At 39.3% G+C, this 19,801-nt stretch overlaps 3 protein-coding genes, 1 long non-coding RNA gene and 1 pseudogene across 5 annotated transcripts; all 5 read right to left on the reverse strand.

Moving 5' to 3' along the window:
* Positions 1 to 293: 293 nt before the first annotated feature.
* On the reverse strand, positions 294 to 1,005 carry LOC148690821 (uncharacterized). Its single transcript, XR_015956432.1, has 2 exons — positions 925 to 1,005; positions 294 to 835 (listed from the first exon to the last, which is right to left on the reverse strand). It is a non-coding gene; the product is annotated as an uncharacterized LOC148690821 (long non-coding RNA).
* A 10-nt stretch (positions 1,006 to 1,015) lies between these two features.
* Positions 1,016 to 3,012, reverse strand: LOC137739788 (E3 ubiquitin-protein ligase RSL1-like; annotated as a pseudogene). The gene is made up of 2 exons (XR_015956431.1): positions 1,981 to 3,012; positions 1,016 to 1,226 (listed from the first exon to the last, which is right to left on the reverse strand). The product of XR_015956431.1 is annotated as an E3 ubiquitin-protein ligase RSL1-like (transcript).
* Positions 3,013 to 3,665: 653 nt separating this feature from the next.
* LOC137708828 (E3 ubiquitin-protein ligase RSL1-like) lies at positions 3,666 to 5,140 on the reverse strand. The gene is made up of 2 exons (XM_068448019.2): positions 4,061 to 5,140; positions 3,666 to 3,889 (listed from the first exon to the last, which is right to left on the reverse strand). The coding sequence occupies exons 1-2, from the start codon at positions 5,074 to 5,076 to the stop codon at positions 3,811 to 3,813; spliced, it is 1,095 nt and encodes a 364-aa protein (XP_068304120.2). The 5' UTR covers positions 5,077 to 5,140; the 3' UTR covers positions 3,666 to 3,810.
* Positions 5,141 to 5,775: 635 nt separating this feature from the next.
* Positions 5,776 to 8,925, reverse strand: LOC137740624 (uncharacterized). Its single transcript, XM_068480461.2, has 5 exons — positions 8,645 to 8,925; positions 7,427 to 8,318; positions 7,051 to 7,251; positions 6,556 to 6,751; positions 5,776 to 6,292 (listed from the first exon to the last, which is right to left on the reverse strand). Exons 2-5 carry the CDS (start codon positions 8,300 to 8,302, stop codon positions 6,108 to 6,110), a joined length of 1,458 nt encoding a protein of 485 aa, XP_068336562.2. The 5' UTR covers positions 8,303 to 8,318; positions 8,645 to 8,925; the 3' UTR covers positions 5,776 to 6,107.
* A 5,911-nt stretch (positions 8,926 to 14,836) lies between these two features.
* Positions 14,837 to 18,862, reverse strand: LOC137741859 (suppressor of mec-8 and unc-52 protein homolog 2). The gene is made up of 11 exons (XM_068481570.2): positions 18,643 to 18,862; positions 18,216 to 18,359; positions 18,097 to 18,146; positions 17,736 to 17,850; positions 17,461 to 17,509; positions 17,287 to 17,376; positions 16,919 to 16,987; positions 16,716 to 16,839; positions 15,826 to 16,190; positions 15,330 to 15,710; positions 14,837 to 15,232 (listed from the first exon to the last, which is right to left on the reverse strand). Exons 1-11 carry the CDS (start codon positions 18,687 to 18,689, stop codon positions 14,954 to 14,956), a joined length of 1,713 nt encoding a protein of 570 aa, XP_068337671.2. The 5' UTR covers positions 18,690 to 18,862; the 3' UTR covers positions 14,837 to 14,953.
* Between the last annotated feature and the right edge of the window lie 939 nt (positions 18,863 to 19,801).

The raw sequence follows: 19,801 nt of genomic DNA on the forward strand, positions 1-19,801 counted from the left end.
CAACTTCATCATACATACAAATGGAGAGTTCATCATCGGTAAGGAATCAGAAGTAATTTTCCTTTGGGGTGCATTTGGTACGTATTGATCTTGCATCTAACCCGACTGATAGGATTGGTTTGAATTTATGAAAAACTTTGCGGCAAGAAATTAGAAGAACGTCCTCTAAATAGCAGCTAAACTTAACTTACAGATTAACATATTGATCACATCATCTTGCATGTGACCCGCCTGATAGGATTGGTTTTGAAGCTCGACAATGGAACACGCACAAAAGAGAAGTTGCAAGGAACTTGTTGCCCAAATGGGAAGAGAGTTTACCTTAACCAAAGTCCTCTTGCTCAAAATCTCCCTTCGTCGGATATCTCTTGTATAAAAAAGAAAATAGAAAAGAAGCCACGGGAGTAGAAGCAGCAGTTAAAAGCAGTAATGTGCAACCAAAAGAAGAGAAATAATTTTAAGACTCGCAAACTACAACAGAAACGGCCGTTGTAGGCTTTTACAAATCAAGAGTATATTACCCTTTTGTGCATTGGTGTCAACCAGTGATTGGTCCATGTCACCATGATTTAAAAAAAAATTCCTGTTGACTGTAGAACGTCACAGATATTTCAATGAGCTTTAAAAATGCCGCGAAGTTGGCTCCAAAATCTCTCCAACCGATGCATGCATGCAGATGGAGTGCAGCAAATATAGGGCATTCTGGTAATTTTGGCGGTGACAAGTGATAATCCGGCCCAGTTAAAGCGGAGGGGCTTCGGTTCCTTAGGTTGTAGTGGGAGGTTCTTCCTTCACCACCTGCTTTTTGACCAAAACAAACCTTTTCCATGCCCCACTGTTTTTCGTTGGTGAGGTCGATTTAGTTGGGCTTCAATCAAATCAAAATTTGGAGAAACGTGTAGTATTGAAACAGAGAGCACTTACAAATGTCATTGATCATTTTGTATGTTTTTGGCAAGATTTGCCGTTGAAAACGAGACTGAGTTTTGATGGACCAAATGGAGGCACTGTAACCTCCTAAGTCAAATGTCTGCAATGCAGATCAGTGTTGGTATAAACCATCTTCTGGCGCTCTAAAACTTTCTTCGACGTACGTTGATAAACTACCATATTTGAAGTACCATCGTAACCTAGATTATAGAGCACGTCAAATCTCCTTTCAACTGGGACAGTTACGACTTACCTTTAAAACGTCTCCACATTTGTAGCAGAAAGCAGTTCTGCACCTGCAACCAACACAAATAAACAGAAATTCAAAGTGCATTCAAGAATTTACTGAACGAAACAAGTTGAAATAGTGTTGAGTAATTTGTAATGACAGGTCAAATGTCGGCAGAGCAATGGGGTGTGCCTATATCAAGCACTAAATAGCGGAGACCTTGTCCGTATATATGCAGTAAACTCAAATTTTAGTTAGTAGACTGGTCGTATAAACGATAAAAATTCAAATTTAAATTTTGCTCCTAAAAGAACTGGGAAGTTTAAGGAAGGATTGACGTCCTATCTCGTCCTTTTAACGGAATCAAACATAATGCTTCAAGTGAAGCTCAGCAGAGCAACTATGCCAGGTATTCTGTCCATCTAACGTCACAGTTGCGTTCACTCTTGTGACAAATCTAGTAAATTTTATCAAGGCATGGCAGCCTTATTTCTACATATTAGATGGTTTCCAATGACAACGACAAAGGTAGATGGTTCTCAGTCATGTTTTTAGATGGTTTCCAATGCCTTCTGAAGTTGTACTAATTGGTTTTGTAATCCAATGCAGTTTCCCTCGTCGCTGGTTCTTACCTAACTTAAAACAATAGCGAATGGAACACGATAGCATAATCAACCTCAGGAGATTTACACAACAAACAAGGATGGCAAAGCAATCCAATTCCAAGTGATTCGATTATATCAGAAACAAACGATGAAAGTTTTACTCCAAGTAGTATTTCCAACAAACAATTGAAGAAACATAGCAGATAAAAAACTAACCTGCACATCATGGCCATGCAACCCTCCGTTTTTTCCACATAGAACCTACACTTGGGGCATCTTCTCCATTGTTTCTTCTGCGCAAGGTTCATCAACATGATATCCTCCTTTTCCCTCTCATCCTTATTCAACTTTAGAAACTCCTCGCATTTGATCCCCTCGTGCCAAGGAACCTTACACTGAGCACAGAACATTCTCCAGCAATTAGGACACTCCGATTGCCTCACAACCTCTGACCCATCATCAATCAACATTGCAGAGCAATCCTTATAGGGGCAGTAAAATTTCTCAGACTCAAGAATCACAGCCTCACACAATGCAGTTCCCCAGCGATCAAACACCTCCGGAGGCAGAATCGGTAGGCAATACTCGGGCTCCAGCAACCCTATACAATCAGGAACAGGGCACCTAATGCTGGTAACGTTCTCTTGAAGCTTGGAGGCCACGTACTTAACCATACACTCAGTACAATAACCATGGCTGCAGTTTTCGATCCGAAACGACTCGATTCCCGACTTGGATTCGACGCAGATTTCACAAACGAAGTCTGTGTCGTTTTTAGAATTTGAAGATTGCCCAGACTCGGTCACGGAAAAATCCGAAAAGGTTTTTTCTTCTTCGCTTTCCGAAGGGAGTGTTGGATGGTTTGAACCTAAGAATTCTGAGCTCGTCGTCGCCGTCGTAAAAGTCTAGGGTTTCTTCAGAAAGGTCGATAAAGTTGCCTGCTTTGGCGGGCATGGGAGCCGATTTGAGCAGACAAGCCGTGATCGATTGGAGGTCTCCGTCGTCGTCGTCGTCGTCGACGTTGATGGGGTTGGTTGACGGATTCCGCGAAGTGGGTGTGAAGCAGAAGGCGTCGTCTTCCATGTCGATGATGTGGATGTGAGAGTGAGACGACGGTGGGTTCTCCATATTAACTTTGTTTCGTCTTCCCATTGGCTGTCACTGAGAGAGGCTTTTGGATACTCTGTTTGTGAGGCTTTTGGATACTCTGTTTCTCTCTCCTATTTCACTTTCCTCCTCTTCCTTACTGTGCACGCAACGAAATTATTTAAATAGTACTTTTGATATTTGGACTAACTATATTTCACCCTTTCAAAATGAGAAATGAATTTTCAATTTTCTCTTTTTGTATTATAAAATACAGAACTTGGATCGATTTATGTCTGTTGTCGGATTGATTGTTTGATCCATCATAACCACAAATTCACATAAAATCTTGCCTTATCTATCAACGACGTCGTTTGAGAAGATAGGATGACATTAGTTAAGCTCTAGCGCGCCAGTGCAGCCTTATTTAAGGCACATAACCCTGCATATTGAACTACGCACTCTCAACAGTAAAAAAGGGTGCAACCCTTGATGTTGAATGAGTTTTCGAGATGAATTTTCTCATCACACAAGTCACATACAAATGTTTTGCTGCCAAACTTTACTCCTGTGCCCATCTCTCTCTCTCTCTCTCTCTCTCTCTCTCTCTCTCTCTAGGTTAGATTATGGTGGAACATCAACTTCATTATATACACGAGTGGAGAGTTCATCATCGGTTACTGTAAGGAATAAGAGTAGTTTTCCTTTAAGTACTTTACTCCTGAACCCCAACGAAGGTTCTGAACAGAAAACTTAATTAAAATGCGTAGCATCGGAGATGCAACTGCAAATTAACTAGCAACTACAAAGAGGGAGATTCGAACTTGAGTAATATTGATCCAAATAGATGTTACACATCTGAGTATAAACAAACAGCACAATGATCTAATTCCTAGAATCCTACCTGCAACAAACTCCATAATATTGCAGCAAGATCGGCTCATGAGCAAATAATTAGGATTATTTCTTACAGCTTTGACAATAACGGGTATGTTCGATAGCTTGAATTCCACAACTGTAACAGAAAGCAAATCCGCACCTACAACAATAATAGTAACCAACTTTGGTGATCAATGAAGATTAGGGCAAATATATATACACCAAAAGATAAAATATTAAAATTTATGCAAGTTGAATGAGATAACTCAAGTTATTTAATTCCAAAACAGATAGGGAATTAATCTAGAAGTAGCAGAGAAGTTCAACTGACCTGCATTTCATGTAGCTGCACCCATCTATTCTTTCAACATAGAAACTGCAACGTGGACACCTCCTCCAGTTCTTATTCTTGGCAAGCTCTTCCAGCATCTCGTCTTCGCCCTTATCTCTCAGTTTCTGAAACATGGAGCAATTGAATTCGGTATGCCAAGGAACCTTACACTTGGCGCAAAACTCTCTTTTGCAATGAGGACACGGAGCCTGATTGGTATCCTCTGGCCCCTCGTGGATTAACAGCGCAGAGCACCCGACGAAGGGACAGTATAAGTACTTCTTCTGAGGCCCGATAACCACAGATTCACATATGGCCTTGCCCCACCTATCAAAGAGGTCGGTTGGGAGGATAGGACGACAGTAGTCAAGTTCTAATGTGCCCGTGCAGCCTTGTGCAGGGCATGTAATGGAAGATACATTGTCATCAAGCTTGGATGCTACGAATTTCACAACGCAGTCTTGACAGTAAAAGTGGGAGCAACCCTTAATGTTAAACGAGTCTTTTAGATCAACTGGCTCAACACAGAAGTCACATACAAAAGTTGAATCGATATCATCACTCTCATCTGCAAGTGTAGATTCACATAAGGCATTGCCCCACCCATCAAAGACGTCATCTGGGAGGATTGGACGACAGTAGTCAGGGTCTAGAGCGCCAGTGCAGCCTTGTACAGGGCACATAACAGCGGATGTGACATTGTTTTGGAGATTGGATGCTACGTATTGAACAACGCACTCTCGACAGTAAAAATGGGCACAACCCTTGATGTTGAATGAGTTTTCGAGATGACTTTTCGCATCACACAAGTCACATACAAAAGTAGGATCAATATCAATATCAACAACATGTTCATGTTGCTTCGTATTTGTTTTTGTATGCAGTACTATATGTTTGGTCACGAAGGAGAAGTGCTTACCCCTTATGTATTTTCCTGTGAAAACTTTGCTCCCCAGTTTGTTTCCTGTGAAAACTTTGCCACCCAACTTCTCTCCTGTGCAAAGTTTGTTGCCCATCTCTCTCTCTCTCTCTCTCTCTCTCTTCAGTGGTTAGCAAAGTTTGTTGCCCATCTCTCTCTCTCTCTCTTCAGTGGTTAAGATTAAGAATCTAACTCAGGTGGCAGTGTGAAGAAATAATAAGAGGCTAATTACAGATGGTGAGGTTTAATTGTTAAGACTGAGTGATGTGATGAAATTTCTAGGGCTGAATTCTGGATCATCAACTTCATCTATACACAAGAGGAGAGTCCATGAGCGGTAAGGAATGGGACTTCCTACGTCAATAAGGATTATAAAAAATAAAATAAAAGAAGATTGACCTTTTGGAGAGAGAGTACATCTTCCCTAAACGTTTACTTTGGGCAATTTTGAATTACCATTTTGCCACTCACAAACATAGGACTAATTCTCCGGATCCTCTTGTGAGGATCCGAGAATCTTTCAATCAATTATGTTCATCGTATATCGTGCAGTAAAAAAAAATCTTTACATGAGAATTCGAGAATCTTTCAATCACGTATATTCATCGTGCATCGTGTGACCAATTTTTGTCAAGTACTGTTTATATTCAATTGTAAGTAAAAAATTTACAATAATTTCTGATCGCACGATATACATACAATAAACAAATTTGATTGGAAGATTCCAAAATCCTTACAAAAAAGATCCAAAGAGGATCCTCATTCTTTTTAAAGAACCCCCTCCCCTTGACAGAGATTTTAACGGTCATAAAGCGCTTTTAGCTATTTCAGAAGCAACATAATAAGGGGTAGAGTCTTTCTGTAGTGGTACATTGTCAAATAATATGATATACACACATCTATGGGTTGCTTATATTCAAGAGCAGTTCCAAGTGATTTCACAATTGGTATAAAAAAAAACTTAATTGTCAGGCATGAATCTTTCTTTTCCTTTATACAGACAACACCTATTAACTTCTAATGTACAGTTTCAAACCAAAGGTGAAATATTAAGAAACGAATTCTGAACCCCGTCAATTGTTCTGAACAGAAAGCTTAAACAAGTAGTCATCGGAGATGCAACCGGAACTAGCACTGTAGACTGGAGTAGAGGTTTTTCAGGGCTGTATACAGGGGCTCAGCAGCCTTTGGTCTGTCCACAGTTCCGAGTAGTATATCAGAAGTCGTCAAGTAAGGGTCACCATAAAACTGTAGATTGGTATCCATCCTCGTGGCCACAATGTTCCCTTCCAATGATACTCCAACAAATGCACCTGTCAAAACATCGCAACGTCACACCGTCAGGAGTAGGATCTTTTCCAAGCTCCCATACTACCCCGAATAACAGAACCCTCAAAATGCGTTAAACAAACAGTGGCTGATACATATTAAGAATTTGAAAAGTAAAATGACAAACCAATACTCCACTACAATCTTTGCTACTTGTACCAATGAAAAGACCCTCGTGCCATGGTATACAGCGAATGATCCTAGTCATTAACTGGAAAGCTTTACCAATCTAAACTTGTTATCATACCTTTGCTACAACTGTATGTATAGCACATTCCAGAACCTCTGTCTCCAGCGCGCATGTCTGCTTCCAGCACTCTACCAATAGGTCCTGCGGCAGCACTACACCCAGCACCAAGAGAAAAATGCATGCGACTACAAAATGTTTTCACAGCTTTTAAATCGTGAAGCACAATGATGAAGTCCATAAGCTCACCCCCAATCTGGAAAAAGAAACAATGGGAATGCAAAGATTACCGCCTGGAATAGAACTAAGTAGAAAATTCCAGCCAAGATTTAGAATTTCTCAACTTACTGAAGCGGAAGAGACTAACCATATCAATTTTAAAAAGAAACTGCTGGTGACAAATGCATATGAACTATTATTATTATTTTTGTAAATAATGTATATGAATTATTACTCCTCTGAAATTCCTTTCTTCCAACTTAAGCATGTACAAATAATCATAGATGGAAACAGCAGATAAATAACATTAGAACAACGAAAATATTGCATATATACCTGTGCGCCCCATCCTAAGCCAACAGAAAATATGGATGACGGGGCAGACCATGATCCATCAGACCTTCGAGCAATTACCAAACCAGTACCAAGTTTGTAAGAGAGAAGTGCACCAGCTTTAGCAACTGTTAGGATTGCCAGACCTTTGGCTCCTTTAAGAACAGCTGCGGGTATAGACCTCTCAGGATTCAACCTAGCAACCTGTCAAACATAACATAAGATGTCAGAAATCATCTTAATTGGAATATGAGAACTCTTTAGACGAAATGAATTGAAATTCATAATTGCACCTGGGAGTAACTTAACGAAACTAATAATCCAGAAATGTAGGAACAAAATTAACTTAACAAAACTTATATGGAATTCAGAATTGCACCTGGGAGTAACTTCTCAATGTGTTGGATGCTTTGTATATCTCCTGTTCCATGGAAAACCCAACAGGAAGATTTAACCATCCTCTTGTACACGTCCAATCGATGACATCGTGCTTGGCTGCTTGTGCAGCATTGCTGATGCTGTTAATTAGAATACCCTGTAAAGGATCTAGCCTATCATAGCAGGCATCGCAGACCCTCTGCGGATTCCTCTCCCTAAACTTGACAGGCAACAAGCACCTTCCTTTACTACATGTTCTGCAGAAAATTCCCCCACAGAACCGACAATGATGTCTTCCACGAGTAAGTGCAGTAAAAGGCAAAGTGCACTGCATGCAACCTGTAGTAGAACTATCAGGAAGCCACTCAGGGGGCTCAGCTTCCAAAACATCTTTGTATGCGTTGTAATTAAATGTTGTTGGCTCAAGCAGGGGTGGGGCACTGGGTATATAAACCGACGAGTGCAAGCATGTATCACCATTTTTTTCTGAGCCCAAAAATGAAACATTCGAATTGGGTAGCTGATTGTCTGATGGAAGACCCGGTGCCTTGTTCCCGCCAGTCAGAATGGCAAATACCCCAGTCAGCACATTCTTCAAATTGACTTCCGGTTGCGTATTAGTCTGAGGTAAATCACAAGGCTCTTCGCTCGAATCATACTCGCAGCCATCAACAAAATCCTCGGACTCAAGAGGAAACTGGTACGAATAATCATGCTTCTCGGGCTTGGATGCTACTGCCGGGTAACTAACTTTCCCGCAGTGTTCTGGCTCGGGCCAATCGGAACCGACATACTCGTCACCATAGTGGAATTGGGGTTGGTGTTTGTCTATCTTTGGAAGGGACGAATACGAAACTCTCCCCTCAAAGCTCTCCATACAATTCCTCAAACCACTACACAAAATTCAATTTTTCGGTTCGAATTCGAAACCAGAATATGTTACAAAATTCAAAATAAATAAATCCCAGAAAGAGAATCAACTTTGACGTCAAAGCGAAATCAAGGTAAAAAATCAGAATTAAATTAAGGGAAACGAGCACGACAACAATATGCAGCTGGAAAATAATAAAAAATCGTAAATTAATTATCTTTTCAGCAAAAAATAACACGAATTCGAATTCGGGAATTGGGGATTTTGCTTCTGGTTTGTTCTAGGGTAATTTAATTGAATTAAATTAAAAAAAAAAAAAAAAAAAAGATAAACCGACAGCAGACGTACCTGTTGATCAATTCGAGCTGGCAATTGAACAAAATTGAGAAACTGGTTTGATTAGGGATTTAATTTTCAGGGTTTTGCGACCAACGAAGAAGAAGAAGGAGAAGAAGAAAAGACACCCGGAGTTCTTCGGATGCACGAAAAGACTTGGCGTCCGTGTGTGATCACAAGAACAACATCCAGTCCGGTACACGTTTTTTTTTCATAAAAAATAAATAAATAAATAAAAATTCCTCATTTTAAAAGGAAATGGCATGCCGTTGTTTTATGGCAGTAGTTCACGCGGTGATATGTCGTTTCCCGAAGGACGATATATTGTGAAAAACTAATTAAAATAGTTTCAAAATTTTGAATTTAACAATAAGGTAAAATAAAAGGTAAAGTGAATGGTATCATAATTGAATTTTTTCGTGTAAAATATAGTTTTTCGTTAAAATAAACAGTACTGTAAAGTTTTCATTAAAGTTTCCATTGTTTTATGGTATAGGTTTAAGGGTTCTTTAATGGAATGGTTTTTCATTTTTTTAAAGAAAATGAAGATTAGTTGTGGGACTTATTTCACATTAAGCTTTAACAATCTTAACCATTTATTTTGTAAGTAATTTATAGATCATTTTTGCAAAAATTCAATTCAATCCGAAACCATTTGTCTATTTAATTGTCACAATGAAATTTTAATATTTTTTAAAATATACTGTTCGTCAATTTCTTTTAATCTAATTAGATGCCTCAAATACTTTCAGTTTGGCTAATATTTTGTAAAGATAATCTATGAGATGTAACTTGAAAAATAGACATGCATGTCGTTGAAGTTCTATGTAAAATAGGTCCCACAACTAATCCATATTTTTTTTTTGAAGAAAATGAAAATCTCTTCCCTCATAAGCTCTGTATATATTTAATAGATCAAAGTGCTCCAAATGATTAATATTAGTGTATAATCTTTACATTCGTTTCTATTGAACTTCCAAACAATGAAAAGGATATTTTCCATTCACTTACCTCCATCCAACGCAGTTTTGAAGTGACATCAAAAATTTCCCGCTACATATTAAAGTTTGTTAACCTAACTAAACTAGCTAATTCAAACTCGAAACTTCTTGCTCGGCTGTTCATCATCGTCATAATGGCCGCCACCCTCACCGTCCATATCCTTCTCCATCTTCTCTCTGAAGTATCTTGTTGATCTTGTGTAGGCATCAGTGATATTCTCGTCTTTGTCTTGCTTTTGTGTCTTACGACCATTTTGCATCTTTATACCAAATTGGAAAGCTTCCTTTAGCTAAATGTATGTTGTCCATATTCTTCTCTCTCGAAGTCCCACAGCTAAATACGTCGAAAATATATATAAGGGGTGTGATATCCACACATTCTTTTTTACTTCTCACACACTCTTCTAATTTTCGATCGTCGGATTGAATGAATTGAAGAAGATCAACAGACAGAAATTAACAAATGATGTGTGAGAAGTAAAAATAGGTGTGCGGATAACACCCCTTTATATATAATTGACAATAACATAAGCAATTATTGCAACAAAAGTATGATAAAAATATATTGACCTTTAAACTCAACCCTTAGCCTTTAACTAGAGTTTTTGGTTCTACAACATTAGTACTGGATAGATAATTGTAACTGTACGTGCTATGACAATTTACAGAAAGTAATCGACCAGTACACTGAGACTATTAATACGACGGGCGTTATGGCGTGCATTTGAAGCAACCTGTAACTGTATCTCATTTAGATTGTCATAATGAAGTGCTCTGTAGATAACAGTTACTTATGAAACGGCTAAAAGTGCTTTGTCAACCAAAGGAGCATCTCCCTGCGTTTGCATAACCTATGGTGTAGACATCAAAATTTCAATGAAATAAATGTTCGTCAATACATTAAAGTTTCGACATGTCTAGGCATACGTGGCATACGCTATGCGTCACACAAATGGTACACATGGATGTGACTTATCAAATTTGGACAAGTCATCAAGAAGGACACATGTCAACACCTAGCGGTCATAATAGTGTAAAGAACAATGAAAAGTTTGAAGGATTTCTGAGAAATACTAGAGAGAAAAGAGAGAAGGGAAAAGCTCAATTGAATACAATGAATGAATTACAAGGTAATCTCCAAAATGCCTAACCACTCTACTTTTATAGTAAACTAACTAATGACAGGATTACTATATTGCCCTTTCTTACAATCCCACCTATTTCTAACTAACTTGATCCATACAACTACCTTATAACAACCAATCGCCACATGTACACTATAGTTATTACTCCCCCTTCAAACTAAGTGTAGTACTGCCTAGCGTAGTTTACTGCAATGGTGTTGGAGGTCCTAAACCCAAGGTGTCTACAATGCTTGAGAAACACTGGACTGTGTAGACGTTTGGTAAAGATATTTGCGACTTGGTCTTTTATTGGAATGTAGTGCACACTTATATCTCCATTTTGTACTTTTTCTCGAACAAAATGGTAATCTGTGTCAAGATGTTTAATCTTGGAATAGAACACAGGATTGGAACTTAATGCCAAGGTTGACAGATTGTCACAATGAAGTGAAAGTGGTTTTGATAAGAACTGATGAATGTCTTTGAACACAGATTGGATCCAAAACACATCAGCTGTACAATGAGCTAATGTTTTGTATTCAGCTTTTGTTGAACTTCTCAAGATAGTTGTTTACTTCTTCGACTGCCATGAGATTGGATTCGATCCCATATACACTACAAAACCTGAAATAGACCTTCTAGTGTTGATATATGCTACCTAATCAGAGTCTGAATAGGTAGTAACTTGAAATTCTATGCTCTTTGTATAGTGTAACCCATAATTAATGGTCCCTTGCACATACTTGAGTATTCTTTTCACTAAGTGAAAATGAGCATCTGTAGGTTGAGTCATATATTGACACACTATATTGACAGAGTGTGCAAGATCCGGTCTTGTAAAAGTAAGGTATTGGAGAGCTCCCACAATACTCTTATAGTGACTTGGAACAGATAATATACTTCTTTTATTTGCAAGTATCTGAGTGTGAGGTTTGGATGAAGTTGATTTTGATTTGCAGGTGTCCATACCAGTTTTCTTTAATAGTTATTTAGCATATTTTGACTGATGTATGAACAAAGCTCCATCACCACTGTATTGAACATGTAAACCAAGAAAATAAGTGAGTTTACCCATGCCCTTAAGGTCAAACACCTATGCCAGGTTATTAATCACTTCTTGAATTTTAGTTGGACTTAACCCAGTGAGGATTATATCATCAACATAGAGCAGAAGTAGAATAATATCACCATTATCAACTTTAACAAACAAACTTGCATTTGAAAGTGATGATTGAAAACCAAGAGCTGGAAGATAACTAGTGAACTTTGAATTCCATGCCCTTAGGGCTTGTTTCAACCCATAAAATGACTTAACCAACCTGCAAACATGATTAGGATACTCAGGATCCACAAATCCTTGAGGCTACTTCATATAAACTTCTTCCTCAAGGTCTCCATGTAAAAATGCATTGTTAATGTCAAGTTGTCTCAAAGACCAACTAAACTATACTGATAATGCAAGTATAATTCGAAATGTGGTATGCCTGACCACTGAGCTAAATGTCTAAGAATAATCAAGACCTTGTTCCTGAGTATACCCATGTGCAACCAATCTAGCTTTAAATCTTGATATAGGACAGAGAAGGGGGAGGGCGGCATAAAGAGAGAAGAGAGAGATGTGTAATGGTGATGCGTGTTATTCCACACCATTTCGCCTTTATTTATAGTATTAGGAAGGTAAATGGATAATAGGATTACAACTCTGACAGGATAATATTTAGGCTAGGAGATATGATAGGATCTACTCAATATATCTTAGATATAATAGGATTTACACAATTACATTCCTAAACAAATAGGACTACAACAATAAGGGATTTTTTTAAGGAAATTTACAGCAAATATTCTTGTGCGGCAAGCAAGAGATGGGCTTCCACATCTCAAGGTCCATGGATTTCTTTCTTATATAAACCTAATTACTTCACAATATAGCCGTGAGTGTTTTAGGGTTTGAATAATTTTACCCAAAATCTCTCACTTGCCTGGTGTCTTTCTTTCCTCATACCGACCGATCCAACTATCTCAAATCCATCTCTTTACACTGACAGTTTTACTCTCAAAGAATGGGTCGCAAACGATTCATAAAAAATCTAGCGAATGCGAATGACTCAACTTCTGCTGCAGCCGAGGCAAACGAGTCGTTTCCCTTGTCCCATAGCGATCGATCCAGGAAAAAACCAAAGATTTCACATATTACTTGTGATTGAAAAATAAACAGTTTCACCATGGATCCCAAAGTAGCCAGCAACCTAACTGACATCGCACTCAAAATCACTAAGCATCTTCTTATGACTGAAGGAAAAGAGAAGAACAATGTGTACTCGTCGCTATCCATCCAGGTCATGTTGTGGCTGTTAACAGCCGGTTCAAAGGGTTCCACACAGGACCAGTTGCTCTCTTCCCTTAAGTCCAACTCCACCGATCAACTCCACTTTCTCGTTTCCCATCTTGTCCCTTTAATCTTTGCAGACCGGTCCAATAAAGGCGGTCCCTGCCTATGCTTTTGTTTGGGCCCAAAATGTTATTGGGTCAAGCGTAGGTTCAGCCCAAAACTTTTCCGAGTGTATTATATGGGCTGCCTGGCAGTCTCGGGCCGTTCAGCAAAGGTGGTCGAGTCCAATCGCAAGAAGGAATAGTTCGGATGAGTAGAGAAGTCGAAGAAGTCCTAATACGATAAAGGGTCCTAGTGCAATATGGATTATCGACCAGCAATGAATACGACCTCAAAAAGGGGTGAGTTCAAAGTCCTAATAGGAGTAGGATTGGTCGAGATAGAGTTGGAACAGAATAAGAAGTCCTAATCCAGATATGGTTTCAACTCGATCTCAAGGAGGATTTGTTGTTATAAATACAAGGCATCATGCAACAATCAGGCTCTCTCGAATTCAGCACATAATTGCCCTGCGCAAACCTCTCAAACAACTTGAGATTTTTCATTTTCTTTTTCCACCAACACATCTTCAGTTTGGATAAACAGCACTGTAGAAGCAACCGGCGAACATCTTCAGTTTGGATAAACAGCACTGTTGTCGTAGAATCAATCGACTAAGGAGCACCTTCAGTTTGGATAAATAGCACTGCGTCGAGGCCGACTGGTTTCCTATCCAAGTCTCGGTCGAGAAGGGTTTCCCAATCCTTATTGGCAGATGTCATCTTATTAGCCTTCTCAGCGAAGTAAGGTGTTATGAGTTACGACATTCGGCACATTGAACGCCGAGTGATTTTATGATTGGATACTCACAAGTGAGTTTCAGAGTTCGGCATTCTGACGGCCAAACCACATTTACCATCAAGACATACATCTCCTTTGAATACTTGTGTCCATATAGTCTGGTGTTGATTCGATGTGCTTATACTCTCACGAATATAATCACTGTGATCGAATCTGGCGCCGACGATTCGTGAACTTCGCAGAACTAGCAGCCTTGTCTTCAGGCTCAAGAATCCGAAGGCCGAGACTTGTTCCTTCCTCGGCCGCAGTCGTAAGATCAAGAAGTTAGCAACGCGCTCAACGCAACATCAACAAATTTTACTCCTCAGTCAAAGCTCGACCGACGATTTGGCATGTCCCGCATCAACTGAAGGACGTAATTACTCGGCCTGCGCGCCACATAAACTTTGTAATTTTTAGGGTCAACAACTTTGCCAATGGCCTTTGGGTTCAGTAATCTCTCCCCATCAAACCTTCTTTCAAGAAGGTTGTGGACACTGTTTACAAGGCGGCTATAAAACATGTTAATTTCCAGAACCCTGAGTCAGTTGACGAGAAAACGATGCTTATATTTTCAAAAGCCTTATACTTCTAAGGCCTTTGGAGCGACAACTTCAATGCACGGGGAACAATTAAAAGAGGACAACTTTCATGAAGCTCCAAGGACCAATTTGTAAAAGCCTTTGACGGTTTAAAAGTCTTGAAGCTTCTTTACGAACAAGGCAAAGACATGGAGCGGCAATTCTCCGTGTATTTGTTGCTTCCAGATTCAAGAGATGGGCTCCCTGCTTTGGTCGAAAGAGTTTGTTCCGAGCCTACTTTCTTAGATAGCCACCGTCCCAAGACACGAGTCGAAGTTGGTGTTAAATTTCCAAACAACGTAAAGGATATTTTCCATTCACTTACCTCCATCCAACGCAGTTTGAAGGTGCAATCAAATTATTCCCACTAAATATTACAATCTGTTAACCTAACTAAACTAGTTTCAAACTCGAATCTTCTTGCCAGGCTGTTCATCATCGTCATAATGGCCGCCACCCTCACCGTCCATATCCTTCTCCATCTTCTTTCTAGCAAGTATCTTGTTGATCTTGTGCAGGTCATTAGTGATCTTCTGGTCCTTGTTTTGCTTTCGTGTCTTACGACCATCCTGCATCTTCACACCAAACTGAAAAGCTGCCTTGGGCATAGCCTCCTTTTGCTCATTGTATGTTGCCCATTCTTCTTCTGTCTCGAAGTCCCACCGGTGAAGACGACCCTTAGCCTGTCAGGGAAATATAGTGACAATAACATAAGCAATGATTGCAACACATTTTAGAAGGAATCAAGCATATTTTCTTTATGTTTTATCAGAAACTTACTCGTCCACCCATGTCCATTTTTGACAAGTCATCTTCATCATCACTGTCAACCACCTCGCGATTATATTCTTGATAACCAGGGTAACATTCAGAATAACTCTCCGAGATGAAGTTTGGATCCTTTTCTCGGGCATCCTTCTCCCTCAATTGTTGAAGTCTTTGGTCATCCCGCTTAAACACAGATCCTAAACCCCGATCCTTCTCCTCTTGAGTCATAAAGCGTGGATCCTGCATGTTTAAGCCTGTTTGTTCATCGTAACCCTCCATATTTGCCTGGAGGTATTGTTCAGGACAAGCCATTTGCTCAGCATATTGGTATTCTGGCCACTCTCCCTGGTAGGCACCGTCCATAGTTTGTGTTTGTGCCGCATCGTATCCGTTCTGAACCCAAAATGTAACATAAAATACCCATCCAAGGTGAAATGCAAGTCAAGTTTTGTTTAGAAACATAGTTGTACTACAATTTTCAGAATGAAAATGAAAAGGATAAATGTACCATATCTTGCCATTCCTGAGGCACCCCGTAGGATTGGACGGGTTGGACAGGACCATAAGCAGGTTCATCAAAATAAGAAACTCTTTCCTTGTTCCGAGGAGACTCTTCCATGTCCTCGGAGAGAGGGCTTTGACTCAAGTCTTTACCAGGAACAACATAGTCAACACCATCCCCAACAAAAATGTCATCCTCGTCTACTCTGGCAACAGTTGGGCCTTGTGCTTTTGAATCTATGTGATTTTTCCTGGGAGGGGGTGGTGGCAAAATCTCCCTTCTAGTTTCCTTCTTCAAAATCCCTTCATCAGGCTTCAAGGACTTATCCTCTCCATCATACTCATTACCAGCGACTGAAATCTTTCCTGTACCTAAAATAGATGGACCAAGAAAAGAACTTGATTAAGTAATTAGACGAATAAACAACCAAAAAGGGCAGAAGGGATGAAGGATGAAAATAGTTGATGTGAAATCTCAAAACAAATTATGGAATCTGATCACTTCACTCATCACGAAATACTTCAAAATGCCAATGTCTGCGATGATATCAGGCAACCAAGGATACAAAAGTACACAGATATATGTTAGTTTAGTTTGGTTTAGTTTCTCCCAGAAAAATCTGAGTTGAATAAGATACGACTATCTGAACTGGTTGTTAGCTGCCCTGTTTCACCGTGAGTTTGGGATGCTTAGCTCCAAGCACAGGGCCATATAGCCATTTAGGCATAAAGGCCATACAATTTTTATCATGAAAAATGATTTCAAATACATTTTTACGTATCTGATTGCTTTGACTTATAAAAGATATTCATAGCAGTTTATTATAGACAACTCTATCAAGGCCTTATGTTGCGTAAAACTGATTATTCAGTTACTTTTGACCAAAAGCAGCATACCTCTTGCATCTTTTTCCTTCTTTTTCTTCTTGAGAACCTTCCCAGAAGATCCAAGACGAAGATATGACATAATTTTAGCAATTCGGTCAAGTACAGAACCATCAACATTGACAGTTACTGCTTCCTGCACAAAGTAGAAGCCAAAATAAGATAAACAGTCTAACAATGATGGGAAGACCTCACAAAGTGTCAGATCTTTTAACCTCTGTCTGTGGACAGTCAGCTTTACTCCTATGCAAGGTGGTTGGGATGTCATGAGTGTATCCTCCCTCCTGAGATGCAAAATACGAGAACAAGATGTAAATTTCAGGAAAATGGGAGATCACATTCATTGAGTATCCTGCAATAGCAAGCTCAGTGCTCTCAGAGAAGTGCCTACAAGCACTTCTCAAAGTTGAACTTCCACGCATGATTTAGGTGGCAACTAAACACGAAATGGTCCTGAACAGGCCACCCAAGGTTCATAAGGGTTTAGGCAAGCTTAAAACATGAGCACAAATTGTTCCCAGAAAAGACTAATATGATCTAAATTAAGCAAGCTTAATATGAAAAGAGCATCAAAGGCTCTTACCATGTTAAAAATGAATGACATTCTACCAGGTAGGAACATCTCGTTGGTTTTGATAACGGCGTGGGGCTTGACTATCCATTGGTACACTGACTGAAACACAGAAATGAGACATCAATGAAACAGATAATGATTTAACAAAATAACTGCCTCATCATATCACCAAAAGTGACATACCTTTGCAGTAGCAGTGCGAAATGAAATTTTTTGGTCTTCCTTAGATGCTCTGTCAGTGAATAGGAAGCACACAAGTGTTAGCAGTAGCACACGCACTATGAAACTGCTAAAGAAGTTTATTGAGATATGGCTATCATTCTTCATATTAACACTTGAGATATGGTCAACAATATCAACAGAATTTAACCCAAATACATCGTGTTTGCGAAATTTAACACTTGATGTTTTTAAGATTAGACATAACTTGACAATATAAGTAATCCACATACAATTACCTAGATTTTGCATCAGTCTCATCTCCATCATCTGGCTTTTTGTCAATCTCACTTCTTACTTTGTTAAGTAAAGCGTAATCTAATCCTTTGACCAAATGTGTGTGTTCCACATCACCTGGACAACATTAATCGAGTTCAGCATAAAATAAGTCAACGCCCTTCCACATGTACAAAAATGGCCAGCCAAAAAACTATTGATTAGGTGACTCGTGACTCCACGAATTCTCATAGATATCAACAAATGCAACGTCAATCGCACTTAGCCTCACAAACATGGTAAAAAATGAATCCTATACCGAAAACTGAGACCCTGTAAACAATACAGTGGGAACAAATTTCTAAAACAAAGCGTAACACAAACCTCCAAGATACTTGCTCTTCTCAATGGACAACTTCTGTACCTCAGCTGCCCTGCAAATACCAATGCAAAGATAATTAAGCTATTAAAATAGCAGAGGCATTGATAAATTTGATACTAACCGGAGATCAATGTTTCCGGGAGGCGCAACGGCATGAAAAGAACCCAATTCAGTCGGCTCATAATCGGGATTTTGATCTTCCCTTCGCTCCTTAGCTCTGTCTCTGTACTTCGGCAACTCCGGTTGCTCCGCCGCTTTCTCCTCCCTGCATGCACCATCACACAAACATTGCATCAAAGATCAAACGCATAATCTGCATTCCCACATTCGTTACCCAATAATTACATGACCATGCAAATCACGCTGAAATCTTTTTTCCCAGATTTTAGCAAAACAGCTAAATTGTACAAAAAATATAACAAATATTAAGAAATAATAATAAAAATTTAAACTTTGGATCAAAATTAATACTGCCTGTATTGAAGTGGAAGCATAAGTGCGTCGGATAGTGAAAACAAATAAAAAAAAAATTGAAACTTTTAACTCACTTGCGGCGGGCAACTTTCTCCTTGTAACTTTTCTTCGACGAAGTCATCGGTGAATTGGGAATTCGAACTGGAATCAGGGAGGACAGAAAGATTTTTCCAATTGCAGTAATTAGGGTTTGCAGAGGAGTGGCGAACTTTCGAAAACGAGGTCGCCGTGGGAATGAGGCCGCATGGAGAAATCGTTGCGCGGTAAAATTACGGATAAACCATCCTTTACATAACGATAATTGAAACGCACCGTCGTTGGCTATTTATTCTCTTTTTCCAATTTTTTAAAATTATATGAGAATTAAGTTGGGAATTGGATTAGTAAACAACATCGGTCAGCATCTCACTATCAAATTTCTAAATAGAGTAATAAGAGCTATTTATATTACACAGCAACTGTCATCTGTGTTTAAAATATCAACGAAATTGTCGATATTTTCGTTGAAATATGAAAAAAAAATTAAGAATGTATATGAAAAAGGATGAAATGGAAACTTCGCCCTATATCAACTAGATATACAAAAATCAATGAATATCGATGATATTAATTGATTCATTCCGAAAATTTTGTCAGAACCCATTGTAGATTTCAAACTTTTGAAATTTTTTTAAAATTATTTTCTTTAATTTCGACTAAATTATCTGATTTTAAGTTGATGTAACATCCCACAATGCCCAAGGACGTGGATCCTCTAAGCCTTATATGTATATTTTCATCTCTACCTAGCATGAGGTCTAACATCTCACATTGCCCAGGAGAGTGGATCCTCTAAGCCTTATATGTATATTCTCATCTCTACCTAGCACAAGGCCTTTTGGGAGCTCACTGGCTTCGGGTTCCATCGGAACTTCGAAGTTAAATGAGCATCGCGCGAGAGCATTCCCATGATGGGTGACCCACTGGGAAGTTCTTGTCTGAGTTCTCAGAAACAAAACTGTGAGGATGTGGTAGGGGCCCAAAGCGGACAATATCGTGCTATGGTGGAGTCGAGCCCCAAATATGCTGGGGGCCTGGGCCGGGATATGATATGAGGCCTTTTGGGAGCTCACTAGCTTCGGGCTCCATGAGAACTCCGAAGTTAAGCGAGTAGCGCACGAGAGCACTTCCATGATGGGTGACCCACTGGGAAGTTCTCGTGTGAGTTCCCAAAAACAAAACTATGAGGGCGTA

This window comes from Pyrus communis, chromosome 15, assembly GCF_041283825.1.
Source record: "Pyrus communis isolate YQ-2024b chromosome 15, ASM4128382v1, whole genome shotgun sequence".
Taxonomy (NCBI): Eukaryota; Viridiplantae; Streptophyta; class Magnoliopsida; order Rosales; family Rosaceae; genus Pyrus; species Pyrus communis.